The 23,766-nt window shown below is 39.4% G+C and overlaps 2 protein-coding genes across 9 annotated transcripts in view; one reads left to right on the top strand and one right to left on the bottom strand.

Moving 5' to 3' along the window:
* The window catches only part of MED12L (mediator complex subunit 12L), a 365,084-nt gene that overhangs the window by 118,406 nt on the left and 222,912 nt on the right, over positions 1 to 23,766 (bottom strand). The gene's annotated exons all lie outside the window — the stretch shown is intronic.
* GPR87 (G protein-coupled receptor 87) lies at positions 319 to 22,908 on the top strand. Its single transcript, XM_002759489.6, has 3 exons — positions 319 to 554; positions 16,443 to 16,574; positions 21,803 to 22,908. The coding sequence occupies exons 2-3, from the start codon at positions 16,541 to 16,543 to the stop codon at positions 22,843 to 22,845; spliced, it is 1,077 nt and encodes a 358-aa protein (XP_002759535.1). The 5' UTR covers positions 319 to 554; positions 16,443 to 16,540; the 3' UTR covers positions 22,846 to 22,908.

The raw sequence follows: 23,766 nt of genomic DNA on the forward strand, positions 1-23,766 counted from the left end.
CAGATTCTTATTCCTTTTAATCCACAATTTAATCAGCAGGAAAGCTGCCAATATATGTTTTCTAGATAGCAATAGGAAGCTGGGAAATAAACAAAAAAAAAGACCTAAAAATTGGATCTGATGAGTTAGTAGGCCCCAACCTGAGACATCATCCCCCACTCCTTAAGCAGACTTCTGGCCGTCTCCAGCCCTCTGTGTTTCCTTCAGGTGAATCACCATCTGATTCCTGCAGGTTCAGGAAATACTCTTCCCCAGTCAACAAATCTCACCTACTCTTAGTTGTGAGTCATTTATATTAGCAAGAGAGCAAGTTGTTCCAGTAGTTGTCAGGCAGGAGAATTTGAAAGGGTGCCCCACAGGACAATCTCTAAAGGGGTAGGGGAGATACCAACTTTGTCTGGTTGGGGAGAAAATGTTTAGTTTTTATGCTTTACCAGAAAATCCACCTCCCTGCCGACCTTAGTTTCAAAGCTTATTCTTAATTAGACAAGAAGCCTGTTTCAACTTGAAGACACTGTATGAGGTGAATGGATAGCCAGCCACCACAATGAAAGGTAAGCGAAAAATTTTTTATTTTGGACACAGCAATGATTAAAACTGTAATCGTACTTCTACTTAATTCTGAGGTTTGAAGAAAAAGTAGAAATTAGAATGCTGACAATAAGATACAAGGCACCTCTGTGAGCCACGAAGATTCAACTGTTTCCAGCTCAGGCAGGCAGAAATATAAACTATATATTGTGTCTTCAAAAGTAGAAACAATGTTTTGGCCATTACTTCTATTTAGTATTTTTTTTTTTTCCACATTTACTTTATTAGATGAGTGAAAGCCAAAGTCTCTCATAATTGTTTCCCAGGACCCAACACTTAAAATTGTTTCATAATCGTTTATATGAATTTAAAAAAAAAAAAAAAAGAGCGAGACCAAAAAAAGATTTTTCTCTTTCCCAATTGCCTCATTTTGATACAAAAATCTCAGTCTTTTCACTGTACCACAAAGAACAGGGCAATCCTCATTCTGATCCCTGGAGACATCGTGTTGAAACATGTCAGGAAAGGCACGGAGAAAACTGCCCAGTGACTGACAAACAGGTTAGGAACAGCTTGGTTTTGTTCCACATTCAAAGTGTTGGGGAAGTTTTTACTGCATTGAGGAAGACAAGAAGCAAGCATGGAGATCTTACTTCTTTTAAATTTTAATAAGGACTTTTAAAAGACAGATAAGCCTAAAGTAGAGTGACTTTTTGATTTCTGATTTTAAGATTTATCTGCTATGGAATTTTACATCACATTCTCAAGTTGAATGTGCTTTTATGTTAGCTATATTAACATTTTAACAAGAGTTTTCTTTCATAACTGTTCTCCAATTTACAAGCAATATGAACAGCAAGAAATCTGGTTCTATATATTTGTTATATTCATATTGGGGGAATACATACTGGGAGGAAGAAAAAGCCAGACACCCTGTTGATATTTATTATTTCAACCAATTGAGATTAACTGTCTCCATGAAGTTAGTTATCAAAGAGGCATGTTCTCTTAGTCCTTCAGCAACAACTCATCCTCAGACTCTTGTTTCTGACATCTATTTGAAAAGTGTTGCAGGTATATGTGGGTTAAGGACAAGGGCCTAGAAGAGCAGACAGACAGGTGAATTTCGTATTTCAGGATACAGCCTATAGAAAGAAAGCATCCAGCCAGTAAATCTTCACTATTTCATGAAGACACTGAGAAAATGCCCTAACCACAGACAACATGTGAAGAGGTTTACTGCATTCAGACATGTGGGTGGGAAAAGGAAGACTAAGTTAAAAGGAATGTTCTTATTTAGAGCTGTGCTGTTTGTGCTCTTCAGAGTCTGCCTGCTTTTCTTCCTTAATATCTTGGCATTTGACTCCATTTAAGAACAGTAACAACAACAACAAAAAAAGATATTTCATGCTTAGTTCTTTACTCTGAGAAAATGCCACAGAAAGTTTAGAGGAGACCACAATGGCTATTAGTTCTTCGTATGCTCCTAAAATAAGAAAAACTAGGAAAACCCATGAAAATCCCACAAAGCCCAATAAAAGGTAGGGTTGTGAAGACAGGACAGAAGTGAGGTGAAATCTAGGTAAAGTTCCCTCCCTGGAAGCATCCCCCAGTCTCCAGGGTAGATGTTCTCTATGCAGGTATGAGGGAGAAGTTTGGGTTTAAAGTAGAAAGCCCAGGACTCACAGGAAAATGACCTGGTTTAAGTGCTGATTGTACCAACATTATCAGTGTGACTTAGGCAAGTCTCTGAATTCCCCAGGAGCTCACTTCCCTCCCTCACAGGTAAAACGTGGGAATTAGATCAGATGGTCATTAGAGGTCCCTTGCATCTCTAGATTCCCACGATCCAGGTGATATGTTGAGATGCTGGGGTTGGTAATCAAAGAACCTAAGGCTTGGACTAAGCACACAGGTATGCTTGAGAACAAACAGGGTAGAGCCACAAACTACATCTTTCCCAATTCTGCCCCTAGTCAGCTACATGATGTTAATCAAATTTCAACTTTTCTAGGTCTCAGATTCTTCCTCTGCAAGGTGGAGATGAATGTAGGAAGATTAATTTGCTCTTCCTACCTTGCTGGAAAGTTTTGCATTAAGACAAATATTAATACAAGGGCCAGCTGCAGTACTTATACTCATAACAACCTAAGGCAAAGAGGCAAGAGTCAAAGCAAATGTGATGTGACCGTGCTGTTAAAAACTAGATGAGATGCACCACCCCTCACATCTGCTTCAGGCCAGTGGTGAAAGACAGGTTCTATCTGACCTTACAAAGATTTCCAAACCCTCTACCTCCTTATATGGCAAACACAGGCAGAATAGAATATTTGTCCTCTATCCTATACCTAATTAGCATATTTTGTTTCATTAATTTTCTTACTGGCCAAATATAAAAAACATTACACTAAAATACATTTAAGGAAGAGCACTGATTAAGTTCCATTTAGTATAAGTCATGACATTAAGTCTTTCATATCATTGGTTCTATAGTTTCTCTTAAACAGTAATTTTCTTTTTTTTTTTTTGAGACAGAGTCTTGCTCTGTTGCTAGGCTGGAATGCAGTGGCACAATCTCTGCTCACTGCAACCTCCGCCTCCAGGGCTCAAGCAATTCTTCCGCCTCAGCCTCCCGAGTAGCTGGGACCACAGGCGCGTGCTACCAGACCCAGCTAATTTTTGTATTTTTAGTAGAGATGGAGTTTCACCATGTTGGCCAGGATGGTCTCGATCTCTTGACCTCGTGATCCACCCACCTCAGCCTCCCAAAGTACTGGGATTACACCACACCCACCCTATAAAGTAATTTCTAATCATTTCCATCATTTTAAAAGAAGAGCAAAACTCCTTAAATGACCTTTTCTAATGTACAAGATAGGATCTAGGATCTGTATGGCACAAACTGTCCTTCTATTCTGAATACTAAAACAATAATAATTAGCATACACTGATAGCTTAATATGTGATAAGATTACTGCATATTTTATCATACTTGTTTTTTAACTCAGAAAACTGTACGGTATAAATTACTATTATCTACTTTTACAGCTGAGCAAACTAAGGCTTGACGAGCATAGCAGTAGGGAGCAGAGCTGTGACCTTGAACCACTGCCTACAGTCAACCATGCTCTATTTGCTGTTATCTCTTTTTGTGGGTAGTTTCATATGTAAAATGATACAGATTTACCGTATACTTACCATACACTAGTACCATAGTACAGACTACAGCAGATCAATGACCATGTTGGGTGCATGATCCCCTGCAATCAAGTTGGAGCTATTTTACTTGCTAGTTTTGCCAAAGGAGACATCAAGATGCTAATCAGCACAGAATATCAAGTTTTTGTGCAGGCAGTAGCAGAGCGGTAGTTAGGAGCACAGCACTGAGATGAACTTATGTTCTGTTCAAATCCAGGCCCTGCCCCTCATTAGTGGTGTTAATGAGGGCAAGCTCTAGCACTGCAGCAACAGACAGCATGTAGCTGCTCAAGAACAAATAATATGAGCAAACAGCCCAAGTATACTGTATTCCAAGCGTTCTCTCTAAGCCTCAGGTTTTTTTCATCTGAAAAATTAGAGTACTAATTCTTACTTCCCACTCAAGCAACTGAGTTACTACTAAGTTATTACTGCACGCCAAGTTTGAATAAAAGGCTGTGGTAATTCTTCATTCAAAATAATCTTATGAGGACTGTTTTATGGAAGAAGAAACAGGCAAAGAGGGGTTGGATAATTTACCAAGTAAGTGGCAAATCTGTAATGTGAATCCAAAGTCCTTTTAATAAATCACAATATACACAGATAATTTAGAACACTCCCGGGTATCGAATGATACTAGCCAGCATTTGCTGAGCTCTTTTGCTGTTGTTGTACCTAACATGAAAGACACTTAGACTTCTCAAGATCCCAGAGGATTTTGCCCTGTAGCCTGAACAGGCTCCCAGCTTGAAGATATTCCTGGCTCTCGACCACCAGAGCAACTCTCTGGAGGACACAGAACACAGTGAAACTTTGTTTTCCAAGTCCTTGAGTTTAGAGATTACACTTTACTGAATATATCAAGATTCGGAATGCCTCCAAAGCAGAGGCCAGTATACCAAAAGGGCAGCAGAAACAAAATGATCCGAGGTTCCTGCACTAAAGGAGCTTATGATCTAGCTGAAGAAAGAAAGAATACTTGGACTGTTTGCACATAATAGAGCACTAAGCTCTGTGGCTCTCAGGCTGAGAACTGACAAGAGAGATCCAAAAAACAATGCATAAATATCTGTTGCCTCTAGATTGTAGCCAATTGAGCATTTGTTATACTCTTTTGGGGGGTGGATGACCTACCTGTCCAAACTTGTTCCTCCTCAGATCTGCTAGACCCAAAAATTATAAATAAAACTGAAAATAAATCACTGGGCCTTTTAAAACTTTTTAGATAAATTGGCTACAAGACAAATTGGAAAAACTGCAAAATTAATTTTTGTTGTGGTTGTTTTGTTTTGAGATAGAGTCTCGCTCTGTCACCTAGGCTACCTCCTGAGTAGCTGGGATTGCAGGTGTGCACCACCACGTTCAGCTAATTTTTGTATTTTTGGTAGAAATGAGTTTTCATCATGTTGATCAGGCTGGTCTCAAACTCCTGACTTTGTGATCTGCCCACCTCAGCCTCCCAACGTGCTGGGATAGCAGGCATGAGCCACCACACACAGCCTAAAATTGTTTACTGGATACGTTTACATAGAAAATAGTGCTACACATAATAATGAGGTAGAGTGTGGCTCACAGTAATATGCAATTCTTAAATCTCACCACTACAATTGTATTCTAGTTGTCTCACCCAAGCATTTTAAAAACCTAAAAACTGAAAACTTTTAGAGGATAATGGCTTGCACTAGGTCAAAATGGTATACGCTTATACTATGTATAGCAAAACAAATTAATAGAAGAATAGTAAATGCCTGGTTTTTCAGCCATGCCTTACACAGGTCAACTGCCAATATCTAAAAGGTAACTACTACATCAATGTGTCAGCATAAGTCATAATGGCTGCTGGAAAAGTAAAACTATAATATCTGTTAAATATCAATATTCCCTTTACCCTAAAACATTCATTCTAATTCAGACCTTCTTCCTGGTCTTCAGCCATGCTTTACACAGGTCAACTGCCAATTCTTACTCTTGCCTCCACCCTCCCTGGGTTGTACCCTTTCACTTCAGAAGGCAGAAAACAAAATATTTGTTAAAAATAAAAAATAAACTGACATATGGCTGCCAAAATGAAATTAGGTCAGAGAGGGGGCCAAATTCCATCATAGCCAAATAGTAAGTCAAAGGTATTTTTGAACTCTGACTCTGTGACCACAGGTACTCTGCTAGACCCTGAAGATAAAAGGATGCAAGGACACTCTGGCAGTCAAGCAAACAACAAAAACAGAATACAACAGCTAGAGGTATGGGAAGCCATAGGGCTGAGAAGCACTTACATGGCACATGGGGATAACATGGAAGGCTTTGAGAAGAGGAGACAGACGAATTAGACCTGAAGGTGGTATAGGCAGCTTAGTAGACAAGGGGGAGAAGAGATTTCCAATAAAAAATGCATGCAAGGTAAGAAGGGCCTGAGGCAGAAGCATGGGAGCTATAAAGTGGGCAGGTATACAGGTCAGGTCAGGAGGTCCACATCACCTGCAAAGGAGCCTGAGTTGTATCCTGCACAAGACAGTAAGCCAGTAAGGACTGCAACAAACGAGGACATCAAGCAAAGAAATGCAAACAGCAGGAAAATGAATATGGGAAATCTTAAGATAATACAAATATGTAGGTTACTATTTCTCCTAGTGGGGAGAAATAAATTCTTTTATAAATCAAGCCAGAGAAAATTATTTTAATTCAAATATTCCTATTAGTTTAAGAGGCATTGTTTAAAAAAATGATTAATGTCAGAAGTTGATAAATTCACTGAAGTAGGAATTACTTCAAAGAACTGTTACATGTGGGTGTGTATTTCATGAAATGAGTTACATGTGATCCCAAATCCTTTTACTACATATGGGTGAGGATGGTTATCTGTATTCAGGAGAAGAGAACAACAAGAGCGTGCATTTGATGCTGATTAAAAAATGTGAAATATCCACTCATGTTAAAGACTTCACTTGAGAATTTTACAATTATCAATGAAGACAAGTGATGAAACGGAAGGAAAAATGCTCTTAGGTAACTGTCTGAATCCATTAACTTAAATAGCATTAAGGTTTGGTTAAGCTGTGACTGGAATAATTAGGGTAGCTAACTTGACAACAGTTCTACTGGGAGAAGCCTGGAGAACACCTGCCACCACATCCCACAGCCCAGAAAACTATAATGATGGCCGTATTAAAATATCAAGGTGACACAACCACCACTGCCATGAAGAATAATTATAACTTTTAAGTATAATGCTTAAGCCACAAGATGCTATTCCAAAACAAGAAACAGCATCTACACGAACTTGTGAAAAGCATTCTGCATCTTTTAATAGGCTAGCAAATGGTAATCAAACAACTAGAGACTTTACCTGCAGTGTTTAATTCTAAGAATATTTCTAAGGGGCAGAAGTCACTTGAAATGTATTTAGTTTAGAACATATTCATTTAAAACCATTATGCTGGCTACTGGGACTGTAGTCCCTAACCAGACCAGCCTCTTACATAAATGATCCAGAAGTTACCTATGTGGAAATTATACTTTGCTTAAACAGAAGATAAAAATACATGTTTCAGCTCAGTAAGCTGTAAAATTGGAGCAAAATTCTTATTACGCACAATAACCACAGACCTCCTGATCTGACTTACAGTAGCCACATAGTAATGTTGAGTAGGAATTTTACTCAAATTTTATGACTTACTGAGTTAAAAAACATTTTTATTTTCTGTTTAAGAAAAGCATTTACTGTTTAAGCAAAGTATATTTGCCATGAATTACATCTTTATATTACTATTGCACTTACCATATAAAATTGACTTAGCATATGTTCTCTTACCAGATTAACACAGCACACTGGGAACACAGGTCAAGTATTTGTTATTCTCCCTGTTTCATACATAAAGAGGCTCAAGCTCTGTGAGATATAATACTTTACTCCAGGTCACAGAGTCAAAGATACTGTGGGTCAAAAACTTAACTAGGCACAGTGGTTCACACCTGTAATCCCAGCACTTTGAGAGGCCGAGGTGAGCAGATCACGAGGTCAGGAGATCAAGACCATCATGGCTAACACAGTGAAACCCCATCTCCACTAAAAATACAAAAAATTAGCTGGGTGGCATGTGCCTGTAGTCCCATTTACCTGGGAGGCTGAGGCAGCAGAATAGTTTGAACCCAGGAGGCGGAGGTTGTAGTAAGCCGAGATTGTGCCACTGCACTCCAGCCTGAGAGACAGGATGAGACTCCATCTCCCAAAACAACAACAACAAAATTTAACACCTGCCTACTGAATCCAGGTCTAGGATACTTTGCACTGGTTAGGGAATCTCAGTCTAGAACACCTTCTACCAGAGAAGCTATTTCTGACACTCCACTAGGTCAGCAAAGCCACACCACAGAGGCAGCCTGTTTGGAGTTGATTTCCTGGCTTTGCCTCTCACCATCTGTGTACTGCAGGTTGTTGTATCTTGCTCAGTTCCCTCACTTGTCCAGAGAGAATAGGCAAGTGAGGTTAAGGTTATAAAGAACCATTAGACACAAACCTTGTCTTTAGGGAGTTTACATCAACCCCCATCCCCCTCTAAATACACACACACACACACACACACACACACACACAGTGTACAGTGAGTTACCTGAGGTTGCCTAGAAAAAAAAAGTCTATATTGTTAACCAAAATAGTCCTAATTGTAAGCTACATCTATCAAGCAAAACTATGAGAAGAGAACATCAGTGTAGCACCTGAAAAACCTGAATGAAGGGTTGCTGCGCTTTGCATTCCAACACCTTTGGAAGACTAGCTCCATGCAAGCATTTATGAAATGTGCTATGAATAAAGTGACCTAATTCCATTGCAAAAAAAGGTAACTCATAACCAGTGAGGTAACCTGCCTCTTTCCCCAGGCCTTCAGCAGAGCTATAATCTTAGCATGAAAAATACACATAAATTTACAAACACACATACATATAAAATCAGGTTTAAACTGAGAAAGATTCTAATATAATAGGTGATACCAAAATAGAAGATATCCTGTATCCTTCAACAGAAACTTTCTATCAGATGGCTTTTGTGACGATTATATCTTCACCACAAAAATGCAGGAACTACAAAAATATCTCTATATAATCCCCATCAGTTCAGTATAGCTTTTCAGAAGTAAAGTGACAAAACAAACCTTCATATCTCAAATTCTTACAATTTCAGATGTGAGCTTTCAGAGGGAAAACTGGAGAGTGGAGGACAAATAGGAAAGGTATTGATAGTACAACTCTGTCATTTCAGTACCACCATTTTCCAAACACTAAGTAAAACAATTAATCATGAGCACCTGCATGTAGGGAGCCAGCATTTAACTGGCATTTATCTTTCAAGATCCTGATTGGAGGGCAATAACAAGAGAGATGAAGCCCAGGGAGAGTTAAAGCATTGCTACGGCATGGCAGGGCACAACAGCCGGCTCTGCCTTCGGAGGGATTGTCCCCCGGTGTAGTACAAATGCTCCCCACCCACGCCGAGATCCAATCCAGTGAACTGCAATAGCAGGCTGGCTGTGTGTGACCACAAGGTTGGGTGCCTAAAGCAGCTGTTCAGTAGTCCTGGATGTTGTCTTCCCATAGCTCTTCTAGGGAGAGAGAGCAAAGGTTTGGGCATCCAACACAACTGGGAAGTCCCTACTTCTCTACTGGGAAGCTTTTCTTGACACCAGAAATCTCAGTTTTTCCCCATCAAAAGCAGTTTTATCACACAATCAGTAGGGTTTTCACTTAAAGACCCCAGTAAAGGGGTGGCACAGAGAAAAGCTCAACTATGACAATTAATTCATTCTCATGTGTGAATTAAACAACAGGACCTCCTGTCACTACTTTTTCTGGGTTACTCAGAGGTATAAGAAAAACCATTTAAAAAGAAAGGCTAACTGATGGTCAGTAATACAAGAAAAATCAGGCATTTGCAGGGAGGAGAGACAGAAGAGAAAAATATATTTATAATCAAAGTAGAGCAATTGGGGATCTATGGAGGTTAAGTATAGCCATGTAAGATTAAATGATAAGCGGAATCAGGGTTGCAAAATCGAGTGGCTGTGGGACCCAGCAGGTAATGCTCCCGAAAGAGGCAGCCCAGGGATGTCAAGGAGAATGCTGTGAGCTGGAGAACTGGAGAGAGCTCACTTCCCCATCAGGAGGGGCAACTCATACTGCTGGACTGTTCATGCTGGATGCTGGCACATCCTTTCATCTTTCAAGACGGGATCCAAATCTGGATTTTTATGTGACATATCCTGATGTTGTCAACACTGCTCAGGCCAAATAAAACGAGACCTTTAGTTTTGAAGATTAGCAGTTCCTTCACAAGCTTGATGGGGAAAACAAACTCCTACCTCTGCCCAATACTGCCCTCCTCCTACTTCCTGTCCTCTAAAATAAACCCCCAGAATCATTCTTCATTTTTATTCCACAGGAGTATAACAGACAGAAGTGCAATTTCAGTTTCTACTGGATTCGATATGAATCCCAGCTCTACTCTTACTCACGATGTGAGTCAGGGCAAGTTAATTAAACTGCCTGAATCTTGTATCTTCCTACCCGGAGGCGGGTGCAAATATATCTAGGTCCTAGGGTTGCTCTGAAGATTGCTTGAGATATCAAACACCAAGTTAAGGGTCTAAAAGCAAGGAGAAATTGAGAACATACTAATCTTTTTCCACCACCCTCATTTTAAAAGAATAGCTTACAACCAACAACAAAGAAACATGGTTAGTAAAATAGCCAAAGGACAGTATCAATGGGTGGCTGGAAAAAAAACAGATCTCTAAGCAGCGATACCATCTAACCTCAGGAATGCCTGTGAAACCTGGGCCTACCACAAACATCACATTCTTGAGTGGTTTCATCAGCTCTCAGCTGAAGGAAGAGTAGGTGGCAGGGCAGGATTCCCACCCAGGATCCAGGTCCTGGAGCGGAGCCCTTTACTACTGCTGAAGCAATATTCCTTGCAACACCCTGCAAGTGCTAGGACATGCAGACAATTCAGAGCCACTGCAGTAAAAGCACACAGGGAGCCCGGAAGCTGAGGCACTGATTGTTCAGAAAGACAGCAGGCAGGTGAGGCTCTGAGACAACTTAAAGGAAGGGCAAGCTCTTGGAGCAAAAGTATCAGTCCAATGACTCCTGAGAGGTCAGCTGAGGCCACCAGCCACACAGCCATCTCGGCATAAACAAGGTGAAAGCATTCACCCTCATCAACCCCCTTATCCAACCTACGAAGTACTAAATAAATTCAACTGTGTACCTATGATATACAGCGGGGACCAAACCGACTTCAGCCCCACCCTATGCAAGTAGACATGCTGCTTTGTAAATGTTAATCATTGTACCTCACGGTCATCCTATAATGGCCCAGTTATCATACCCACTCTACATATGCATAAATGGAGGATTAGAAGCTAAACGGAACAGAGCTGGGGTTGTAATCCAGAGAATCAGAGAGCCAAATCCTCGCTCTTTGCACTCCACCATGGTGCTGCCATACTTGACTACAGGTCAAGGCAGGATTTTTTTTTTTTAATCCAAGCTGGGAAAATTTTTAAATGCCAGACATTAAATGATATGCTTAAGAAAACCCTCCATCAAACCTTTTGTCTATCTCTACCTCCCACCTTCTCTGTCTCCTTCCCGTCACAGGCATGTTCTCTTTTTGAAAGAGTTGTCTGAGATTGCTGCCTCCACTTCCTCACCTTACAGTTGTTACTAAACCTCTGTCATTAGGCTTCTCACCTCAAAACACCCCGGGCCCCCCAGCACATGGAGCACTGGCAAAGATGAACAACGGCCTTTTTGTTGCTGAGTCCCACATAATGGCACTTTGCTGTCCTATGTCATTTGACTTCCCCCACAGAATAAAACTAGTCACAATTCCTCATTTCTCAAACTCTCTTTTTGGTTCACATGACAATATTCTTTTTCGGTAATCCTCCCAACTCTCTGGCCTTTCCTTTAGGCACTCCCCACACCCTAAGACTGCAGCATTAAAAAGTCTACATTAGCTCTCTGCTATTCTCACTCCACTGTGTACTTTTAGTTTTCTATTTGTTTACTGGGACAGTCTCATTCTGTCATCCAGGCTGGAGTGCAATGGTGCCACCTCGGCTCACTGCAACCTCCGCTTCCTGGGTTCAAGCGATTCTCCTAGCTCAGCCTGCCGAGTAGCTGGGATTACAGGCACATGCTATGTCACCCAGCTAATTTTTCTATTTTTAGTAAAGATGGGGTTTCACCATGTTGACCAGGCTGGTCTCAAACTGCTGACCTCAGGTAATCTGCCCACCATGGCATCCCAAAGTGCTGAGATTACAGGCATGATTCCCACAGCTTCTTCTATCACTGATTTTCTGTTGGCTTTAGACTGACATCACCAGCCAGGAGCACTTCTCCAGGCTCCAGACCTGTCTCTTTAATCATCCAGCAGACATCTCCACATGCACCATGAAATCAACTGATCCAAAACTAAACTCCACCCATCCCAATACATGCTTGTCCTTTCACAGGTCCTACATCAGCGAAAGAGACTAAAATCTATAGCCAAATACCTGGGAGGCCTCCAACACTCTTCTAACCCTTTCACAAGCATCATTCAGCCACAAATTCTTTAAGATGCCTCACATTTGTCATATTTCTCCATCTCTACATACCATCACCAGTTTCCCAGTAGATTATTATACCTTATCTTTGGCTACACTCAGCATTTCCATGTGTTCCTTTCTGATTAGACCTTGGGCAAACCTGCCACAACTTGGGCATCATAGTTGCCATGGAACCTCTCTAATCCTTGCTTCTCCTCAGTTCGGGTACACCTCTGTACCTTTACAACATCCCAAACCTCTCATTTAATATTGAAATGGTCTGTTTACTTCTGGATTCTCAACTAGACTTTCAACTTGAGGACAGAAATGTACCTTTCTCATCTTTATAAATCTCAGGGCCTGAAATACGAGCAGACTCTTAGTAAATGATGTTATGAAAGAGATCGGGTTATGGCTGGAGAAGAAGTAGAGATTTCCAAGGTTGGGAGACAAGGGAGAAAGGAGGCCATTCACGGGGCAGGAATAGGTATGAAGAAAAGCAGAGAACTAAACTCAGGCATATCACTGAGAGTCTAAAGTTTGGTTAAACCAGAGAGTTCCAATAAGAGGAAAATGATCTTGAATTTAATTCAGGCCAAGGTTAATGGAAATGACAGCAGAAACTAGGCATTTATAAAGCACTTAATTTATAAATGTATATTCAATTTAACCACAAGAAGGAGGGTTGCTAGATGCCAGAAAGTAGGTATTGTTGTTCCCATGACTCAAAAGATTATGGAGCAAACAGATATCTCCAAAGTCTGTTGTGAGCTCTTAGTTACCAGAATCCAGCATGTTCTGATTTCCACATTTCGTGATCTTTAACGGTACAAAAATAACTCCTTATCTTTAGTTAGTAATTATAATTCAAGAATTGCCTACCATAGAGTAACACAGGATTAAGGAGCAAAAGAAAGACATGACTACATGGGTGATTTAGGAAGATGAATCTGGCAACAAAAAGCAAAAGAGATTTATTTAAGAGTAATGAAGCAAGAAGCAGATTGACCAGAGGGAAAGGACAGTGGAGCACCTCCATCCAGAAGAGGACTGTTGGGTAGCAAGCAGGCAGAAGCAAAGGAGAGGTATAACATAAGAAATAGAAATATCGAAATAAATAAAAAGAAATAAGTGGCTAGCTACCTGAGAGGCAAGAAAGAGAGAAGCATCAAACAGAGTACTGAGCTTTTAAACTACTAACCAACAGATAAAGTAAATATTCACAGATAGAATAAAAGAAAAAGTTTCTTTTGAAAAAAAGGAAAAACAGGTAAAGTTTAGATATGCTAAGTTTGACAACACAGACATACAACACACTCCAATGTCAACAATAAGCTGGAGTTCAGGGAAAGTGAGAGAGAGATGACGGTGCTATCGCAGAGGTGAGGTCCATGCATTGGTGTAGACACAGGTTCTCCAGAGAAAAAGAAACAGAAAATGAGGGCCTGTAACCTGAATTTAGAGGAAGGACTTCATTTAGAGAAGGTAGTAAAGGAGATGAAAAAGGAAGAAACTCTCAGAAGCCAATAGAGGACAATAAAACATATTTCCCAAACCTAGATAACAAATTTGATTTTAGAAAACCCAAGAATCATGTCTGAATGAATTAAAAACCTGATTTTTCCATATAATTTCAACAGGAATTATTAAGAAAATGGGAATATGGATCACCCAAAAGCACAAATTATCAGCCACATCCAGTGTTTGTAGATTATGGATCCAATTCCAAAAAGGACTCATAAATGAATCCTATAAATCACTTACATAACAGTGACCCCCCCAACCTGCTTGAAAAGGTGGAACTTTTGCTAAATGTACTCTGCATTTCACTATCTTCTCAAAAGATTAGAGAATGTACTTTTTAGATACGTTTTCCATGGGTTTTAAAACTCATCCATTATTGGCAGTAGCCCGTTTTATTCCTTTTCTTTAATCTGTGCTCTTTAGTTATTAACTTTATTGAGACATAATGTATATGTAACATAGTTCTCATCCATTTCAAGTATACAATTTTATTTATACAATTATGTTTAGTAAATTTGAAGATTTGCACAACCATGACCACTATCCAGTTTTCATCACACCAGGAGGATCTCTCATACCCTCCACTCCACCCCCAATACCAGCAGACACTCATCTACTTTCCACCTCTACAGATTTGCCTGTTCTGGCCATTTCACCTAAAGGTTATGTAATCTTTTGTGTCTGGCTTTTTCTCATGCAAAACATTTTTGAGGTTCATCTATATGATAGCCGTATTTCATTTCTTTTTATTGGGTACTATTCCATCCTATTCCTATACCACAGTTTACTCATCTTCTCTCCAGTTGGCACTTGGCTTCTTCCTGCTTTTAACTGTCATGAATAATGCTATTATAAACAATTGCATACAAGTCTTTGCATGGGCATATGTTTTCATTTCTCTTGGCTAGATACCTAGACGTAGAACTACTGGATCATATCATACATTTAGCTTTAACTTTTTAAGAAACTGCCAAACTTGTTCCAAAGTGGCTGTTTTAAATTCTTATCAGCAGTGTATGAGGGGTCCTATTTTTCTACACCCTCAGCAGCACTTGCTACTGTCTTTTTCAGACACAGCCATTCTGGTAGATGCCAGATGGTATGGCACTGTGGCTCTCATTTGAATTTCCCTACTGACTAATGATGTTCAGTGTCTGTCCATGTGCTCTTGGTGAAATGCCTAGACAAATCTTTTGACCTTTTTTAATTGGGTTGTGTTCTTCTTAGTAAGAAGTTGTAAAAGTTCTTTGCATATTCTAAACAGAAATCCTTTATCAGAAATGTAACATGCAAATATTTTCTCCCAGTCTCTTCTATGTCTTCCTTATCGGACAACTGTCTGTTCTCTCCCTCTTACTGCAACTGTCAGTTGAGTAAGGTATACATGAAGCCATCTAAAAAGGACAACCATACAACTTGGGAACAGAGAAACATAAAACTAAAAATGTGTTTATCAGGTAATTTCCTCGAAATGATTTTTTTGAGAAACTGGATTCAAACTTTTTAAGCTTACTGAAATCCAAAGATTATTATAAAGTCTAGAAAATTAAATGCTTCAGTCATTCTCCCCAGTAAGCTCTAATAATCAAAAAGAAAGCAGAGTTTTACCTCTTTCCCTTACATTAAAAATAAGGTAATGCTGGCACCCAAAAAGGAGGAACTCTAAGAACCTTAATCATTGCCTATGCTCCATTAACCAAAAAACACCTTCTAAATGCTGCTGTGTACCACATACTGAAGCTGTTCAAGGTGAGGTGTGGATAGACTGTCTAAACTCTCAAAAGAGTGAATTTTGGGTGGAGAGAATCATTGAAAAATTCAAAACCATTTCTTCTATCTCCTACCAAATCAAGTACCTTAGCTACATGTGATATTTGCAAACAGAAGAAAAGGACACACACAGGAACATAAAAAGAAATAATAAGTGCCTCTCCACTTACTTTCAACTCTTAAACATACTCCTGCCTTCCACGTGCCCTTTCCCTGCTATTTCAGCACATTTGCAGGGACAAAAGTAACTGCTCACACCAGCCACAAGTTTGCTTTGTTCTTGGACAGAATGAGGTTATTTGGGGTCTCTTTAAGCAACATCAGTGATGGGACATGAAAGTCCCACATGGTTTTATTTCATAAGAAACAGTGTGACTTCCCCTAACAGTAAACTGTTCCATAAGCACATTTTACTTCAGTTGCACTTTCCAGGACAGTTCCCAGGATTTCTGTTTTCTATGGTCAACAGTGGATAGAAGCCAGAGAACAGAGAATAGACCCAGGGTGCAGGGGAAGAGGTGGGGGAAATCATACTTGATAATATCCAACATCATAAGCACATAGGGTCTCAGCTAATCTTTATTAAGATGTGGTGAAGCATGTAAAGCTCAGAAAAGTTAAGGTATGTAGCCAAAGTCACCCGCCAGACATAATTCCCAGAAGGGAATTATGAAAGAGGGCAACTCTTGTGTGGCCCAGGTGTTCATATGCAAAGGACACAGGCTTTCTGAATCGTGAAGCAATTTCTTTAACTGAAAAGACCAAAATGTTGTATGTTCAAATTCCTTCCCAAATGATTTTTTCCCCCATTTTTCTTTCTCTCTCTAGAAATCAAACCAGGAATAACCTATGCTGAACCCACGCCTCAGTCGTCCACAAGTGTTTCCTGACACGCATCTTTGCTTACAGTGCATCACAACTGAAGAATGGGGCTCAACTGGACACTTGCAAAATTACCAAGTAAGCCATCAGAAGATGCAAAGAAAATCTTACTTTTATCAATGAATATTATTTATACTGTGTGGCAATTTGGGGAGTTTAATGGTCAGAGAACCAATGAACAAAATAAACCAGTATTTAGCTATGCGTTTCCTTAGGTATAAAACAGCAAACATGCAGGATGGCATTGCTGAGATAAATGCAGCTTGCTATCATTTCATTTTAAACTTTGTTTCATCTAGACATTTCTAAAGTGACAAGTAGGATTAAATTAATATTTGTGGAATATTTTTAAACCCAAACTAAAATTACATATTACTTTCCAGATTTAATAGTCTAAACCAAGGTCCATAAGGTTCCCCAAGAGGCCAAAGACAACATCTACCTAATCTACTGGGTAACTATTTAGAAAATAATCATACCTAAATATAAAAAATTAGACAGGTATGGTGGTGCATGTCTGTAGTCCCAGCTACTTGGGAGGCTGAGGCACAAGAATCGCTTGAACCTGGCAGGCAGAGGTTGCAGTGAGACAAGATCGCACTACTGCACTCCAGCCTGGGTGACAGAGCAAGACTCCATATAAAAAAAAAAAAAATCATACGTAGGCAGCTGTGCCATGGTAGTGACACCCTATAATTTGAATGCCTTTTATTATTTCATTCCCACCTGGCAGGTAGAGCAATGACATATGTTGATACTTTCACATTTTGTGCCAAATACACATCCTAGTGAGCAATGATGTCGCTTCACCAAAGGCAAAAGTGGCAGATTCTTTCTCTTTCCTCATTCACAGTGTGACTCTATTAACATAAAAAATGATAATTAAGCTTTACGTTATAGAATGAACACCTACTAAGTACTAGATACTGTACTCAAACAATGTTTACAATGCATTTATCTCTCAGAAGATCCAGCAAGATAACTATGTGTTCCATTTTACAGTTATTAACAGGCTAAACCAGCATTGTCAAATAGAACTTTCTGCATTGACGAAAATTCCCTATATCTGCACTGGCCAATCCAGTAGCCATAGGTGGTTACTGGGAAATTTGAACATAGCTAGTATTACTGAACAAATTAATTTTTTTTTTTTTTGAGACAGAGTTTCACTCTTGTTACCCAGGCTGGAGTGCAATGGCGTGATCTCGGCTCACTGCAACCTCTGCCTCCTGGGTTCTCCTGCCTCAGCCTCCCGAGTAGCTGGGATTACAGGCACACGCCACCATGCCCAGCTAATTTTTTGTATTTTTAGTAGAGACGGGGTTTCACCATGTTGACCAGGGTGGTCTCGATCTCTTGACCTCATTATCCACCCGCCTCGGCCTCCCAAAGTGCTGGGATTACAGGCCTGAGCCACCGCGCCGGTCCTGGAAATTAATTTTTTAAATTATGCTTAATTTAAATTTAAATTTTTAAAGCCACAAGTGGTTTGTGCTATATCTGCTACAAGCCCAAGCCTTCCCCCAATATACACACTTACTCCTGCACACACACATACACAAACCTGTTCCCCCTGCAAAGACAGCCACAGTCCCCTTATGTCCCAAATATGTACACAGATACACCCTCACACATGGCACAAAATAATTTGCTATGGAACTAGTAAATTGAGTTCTTATGTCACTGCATTTGTTAATTTAAAAGGAACTGGAGTGAGAGTAGGAGAGAATAACAAAGGAGGTTTTACTCTCAATTATCACTGTGTCAAGCCCTGTACTATACAATCCAGGGAATACCACCCTAGTAAACAAGAAGGGATGGGGAAATCATGTTTGATAATATCCAACATTGCATGCACACGTTGTGAGAAAATAGCCTTTACACTGCTTCCAACTTTTCTTAAATGAATCACCAAGCTACTGTCAATTAAAGAGCTCCCTAACTTGGCAAAGTTCATTACTGGCAGGGAAGAACAACATGAAAAAAACTGCCTGGGTGAAGAAAGTCATTTACTTTTAGTGGTCAACGTTCCTGAGCAAAAACATCATATAGAGAAATGCTTCTGAGTACACTCGTAAGTTTTAGAAATATTTGTGGCAATAACAGAGAAGAGAATAAATGATGGGCATAGCTGGCAAAAAGGAATATGATATAGACTTAATTCTAAAAAACAAATAAATCATATGAAACTCTCAAAGTTAAATTTTGAGACTTCCAGAGCAACCAGTTGAGCAATGGCTCATCTGCTTCTTAGAAATCATTTTTTGTCTCTACTACCATATTGATTCACCAAATAACCCATAACAGGCTTTAACCACTGATTTGTTTGAGCTGCACTGCAAATGTGTAATTTGTGAATGAGGTAATAACCAGACCTAGGCCTTTATCATCAAATGAAGAAGTCCTATAATCTTAAATGTTAATCCGATACATAAACTAAGGAAGCAAATACCATGAGGTTGCACAGTCAAAAAGTTCAACACTGGACTGTCTCAAAGCCACAAAACAGTTCAATAACCACTGTGGAAAGAGGCCAATCCTACTTGATCCTTTTAATTTACAAATACACACACACACACAGGCACACAACCTTTTTTAACATTCTGATTTCAGACTCTCATAATAACTATAATTGTTAGGCAAATCATTTTAACTTATAAAGCTTCATTTAATAAGAATGTGTGTTCATATAATTAAACTTTAAAATATTATGATATACTGAACCGACAGGCAATTCCTAAGCAACACTGTAAAGTAGGGGTACTTGCACTCCACGATAGACATGCACAGCAGATCCCCAGGGAGCCAACACCAGCAGTTGAAATATTCCCTGCCATGTATGCTGTAGCTCATGAACTATTTATATTTGTATTTAAAATGATTTTAGAAAGCAATTCATAAGTCACTGTTACAAGGCACAGCCATCACTACAGGATATGACATGGCTGCTCCTTTTCAGGCTGTGTTCCGCAGCTGGACTCTTTATTCTGATGTCAACTCACAAGTCCTCTCTCATTTCCCTAAGGGTTCTATCCTAGGTTAGATGAAAGTGACTGCTAATAGTTGGGTAGATTAATTCAAGCAGACATCTTAACTCAGTTAAAGCCACACACCGTAAGAAGTTCCTAATGTCACTGATACTGATTTGGATCTTATGATGCAAAAACAACCAAGATTATAACATATCATTAAATCAAAATAGGCTTGAATGATACTGTATGAGGAAATATTAGAAAGTGGCAGCAGTAGTACAGACGGCTGAATCAGGCATTTTAACTTGTAAAGCTTAGTAATACTATGTGTCTCATAACAGGCTAGTCCAGATATAAATTACTAGCCTGTGTAAGGATAGTTGGGCCAGGGAAACCAGTTTTTAAAAACACTCATAGCAAGGAATAAAAGGGAAAGAATTAGGAAGAGGAAAAGGATACTTAAGAAGAGCCTGCACTTAGATGTCAAGCAGCAATTCAGAAATCTGTTTTTGGATTTTAATCATCAAAACTTTCCTGTTTCTCTGATCAAAGAAGGGAACCAAAACAGATACTCAACTGCCTGTGTGCAGGCAGGAAGGGCTGAAATTCATGGTGTTATCGCTATAACAAAACCATTCCAAAACATAGTTATAACTATAGCAAATATTAATTAGAGGGAAATAAAAAATTCAGAAATGACCTTCCTTCTAAACTTACATCCAAAAGGTGAATTTATAAATTAATTCCATCAGTTCAGGTTCTCCAAAAATAATGATGATAAAATGTGCTTAAAGGGTCAAGAGATTTATTGGGGAAAATGGCTACCAAGGAAAATGGGGACAAGCAGAAGGCTGGCACAGCCTTCCAACCACTTGTGGGAGAAAGAAGGAAGAAAGGTTGAGTAGGAACAGTGCGGTTTGAAGAAAGCTCAAAGAAAAGGTTTGAAAAGTGGTAAGTACTCCTCCGGCCAAAGTCTTTGTCAGAGAAACCCCTCTCTTGCGAATGTCCTGGTATTCCTGCCATGCTCAGTTATAGGCCGGGAGCAGTCCATGGGAAGCATGGCAGCCGCAAGCATGTGGTAGTGGATCCACAGCAGGAGCTGCCTGTCCGTCATGCTTCCCACAGTAGGAGACATGAGAGGCTCATTTCCATGGCTGCCACATAAGTCAAATGCTTATAACCCATTTCACTGATAATATGATGCAGTGATATGCTATAGGTCTTTAACAACGGAAACTAAAAATTCTAAAAAAGGGTTAAAAATTCCTATAATAAATGCAATTGGTATAACCTAGCCTTGTAAACAAGAAAAATATGCCAGGATGCAATTATTTTTAACAAGTTGTCCCTCCTTGGCAATAAACTGTAAAATTACAAAATGTAGTACAAATGAGAAAACAAAATCAGCATTTCTCACTGGACCATACAAAAACATATTTGTGGATATTATTGATTATACAAATGCATTTTAATAAAAAATTTACTAGATGATGTATAAATATTTATAATCATCAGCAATAACTTCACACTAGCCTAAAACTTAAATTCTACTAAGGTAAAAACAGATTTCAGAGAATCAGCAAGTCAGATCTACACCTATTCAGGACTTTCTTTGTTCACTTTAGAAGACAGATTTTCTTTTTATTTACAAATATGCCAAGACATTTTCTTTCTATTCCTATCAACGGTCCCTTAAATATCTTAAAAGTACTGTAAGAAAGTCATAAGCAAAAAATTCAAAATGAGCCACTAGTTTTATACTTTCTTAATTCTCAATGATTAAACAGCTTAAAAATGACCCACTAGTCTTAAACTTTCTTAATTCTTAATGATTAAACAGCTTATGACCTACACCATATCACTGCATCATATAATCAGTGAACTGGGTTATGAGCATTTGATTTATGTTGCAGCCATGGTTGGAGAAGATATATTCAAAGAGAGTGCCAAAGAATACACAGAAACACGTGCTGGCTATTTTATTTTCTTGTTATAAAAAATTTCAATTTTCTGCCACATTTTGTTGATTATATTTGTAATGATATCAAACGTGGAAGTATCAGGATAATTTACAACGGTAACCTTATTTTCAAAAGGCTGGTGTAGAGAATCAGAAATGGGACTTTTTACTCAAGGGTCCTGATACGAGGGAGGCAGGGTAGTAAGAATTTTTTGGCCACTCAAAACATTAACAATGTACTAACTTCACTCTTTAAATCACTGACATCTTTAAGTTCACGTGAAATAACAAAAAATTGGGTCTGTAAGGGAGCCTAGTGGCCTGTGGGCACGCTTGCCGAGCACTGAAGTCCCATCTCCCCACTTCTCCTACAGATAACGAGCTGCATGGCCAAGAGAGTCCCAATTCAGGCAACAGGAGCGATGGACCAGGGAAGAACACCACCCTTCACAATGAATTTGACACAATTGTCTTGCCGGTGCTTTATCTCATTATCTTTGTGGCAAGCATCTTGCTGAATGGTTTAGCAGTGTGGATCTTCTTCCACATTAGGAATAAAACCAGCTTCATATTCTATCTCAAAAACATAGTAGTTGCAGACCTCATAATGACGCTGACATTTCCATTTCGAATAATCCACGATGCAGGATTTGGACCTTGGTACTTCAAGTTTATTCTCTGCAGATACACTTCGGTTTTGTTTTATGCAAACATGTATACTTCCATTGTGTTCCTTGGGCTGATAAGCATTGATCGCTATCTGAAGGTGGTCAAGCCATTTGGGGACTCTCGGATGTATAGCATAACCTTTACGAAGGTTTTATCTATTTGTGTTTGGGTGATCATGGCTGTTTTGTCTTTGCCAAATATCATCCTAACAAATAGTCAACCAACAGAGGACAATATCTATGACTGCATGAAACTTAAAAGTCCTTTGGGGGTCAAATGGCATAAGGCAGTCACCTACGTGAACAGCTGCTTGTTTGTGGCTGTGCTGGTGATTCTAATCGGATGTTACATAGCCATATCCAGGTATATCCACAAATCCAGCAGGCAATTCATAAGTCAGTCAAGCCGAAAGCGAAAACATAACCAGAGCATCAGGGTAGTTGTGGCTGTGTTTTTTACCTGCTTTCTACCATATCATTTGTGCAGAATTCCTTTTACTTTTAGTCACTTAGACAGGCTTTTAGATGAATCTGCACATAAAATCCTCTATTACTGCAAAGAAATGACACTTTTCTTGTCTGCGTGTAATGTGTGCCTGGATCCAATAATTTACTTTTTCATGTGTAGGTCATTTTCAAGAAGGCTGTTCAAAAAATCAAATATCAGAACCAGGAGTGAAAGCATCAGATCACTGCAAAGTGTCAGAAGATCGGAGGTTCGCATATATTATGATTATACTGATGTGTAGGCCTTCTATCGCTTGATGGAATCAGTATGTACAAAGTGTAAATAAATGTTTCTTTTCATTATCCTTGTTTGAGCCCCTCAAAAATATGAATTCAAAGAACTAAAATGATATGAAACAGGGTCATAATTTGAACCTAAAGAAAGCATTAAGGCATAGCAAAAAGAGATGACCAGGAGGGAGTGCACAGCTGAATGAAAGGGCTAATGCCTGGAAGGGCTGAAAGAGCCACAGCAGTGTCCCTGCACTGTGGCCATCCTGCAGGAAAAGGTGCTGCTCTGAAGCCACTTTTGCAGAGAATAAAAAGTATAGAAAAGAGAATTCTATCTATCGTTGATGTTGAAGGATAGGGAAAGAAAATACTACTTTCAATACTGTTCATTTACTGCAAATATAACTTAGTAAACATCGGTTACTAAGCCTTCCATCTTTCCATCTATGAACTAAGATCTTTGGCAATCATCCCCTCATTCTCTGGGTGGGGTTTTTTTTCTAATTTTTTTTTTCCCTTTACTTACCACTATAGAAATGAGGGTGGATGGTGTGGGTGTGTGTGTGTGTGTGTGTGTGTGTGTGTGTGTGTGTGTGTAAGTGCTTCAGTTTTAGGACCCTCTGTGTCCAGGTCAGAGCCCACCTTCAGGGCTCCCAAAGCAAGTGGGAATGGGCTTCAGAAATGCTTCTGGCTCCTCTTCCTGCTTCATGCCTTACCCCCACTCCTGTGATGCTCCTGTGATACTACCTTTCATTCCTTTGTAAGAGACTATCCTCCAGCAAGGTAAATGCCTCCTCGGGGACACATTAACAGAGAAGGAGTGAAGGCATGTTGGCTGACTAAAATAAGATTATTATGGTTAACAGTCAAACATGTGAATAAACTGCAAAGTTCTAAGAAGCTCAAATAAGCAAAAATGAGAGCACAGAATA

This window comes from Callithrix jacchus, chromosome 17 (assembly GCF_049354715.1).
Source record: "Callithrix jacchus isolate 240 chromosome 17, calJac240_pri, whole genome shotgun sequence".
NCBI lineage: Eukaryota > Metazoa > Chordata > Mammalia > Primates > Cebidae > Callithrix > Callithrix jacchus.

Excerpts from the sequence above, each read along its gene's own strand:
- GPR87 (XM_002759489.6), top strand. The coding sequence starts at position 16,541 with ATGGGGCTCAACTGGACACTTGCAAAATTACCAA. Across the intron at positions 16,575-21,802 it reads GACACTTGCAAAATTACCAA|ATAACGAGCTGCATGGCCAA; the intron begins GTAAGCCATCAG and ends CTTCTCCTACAG.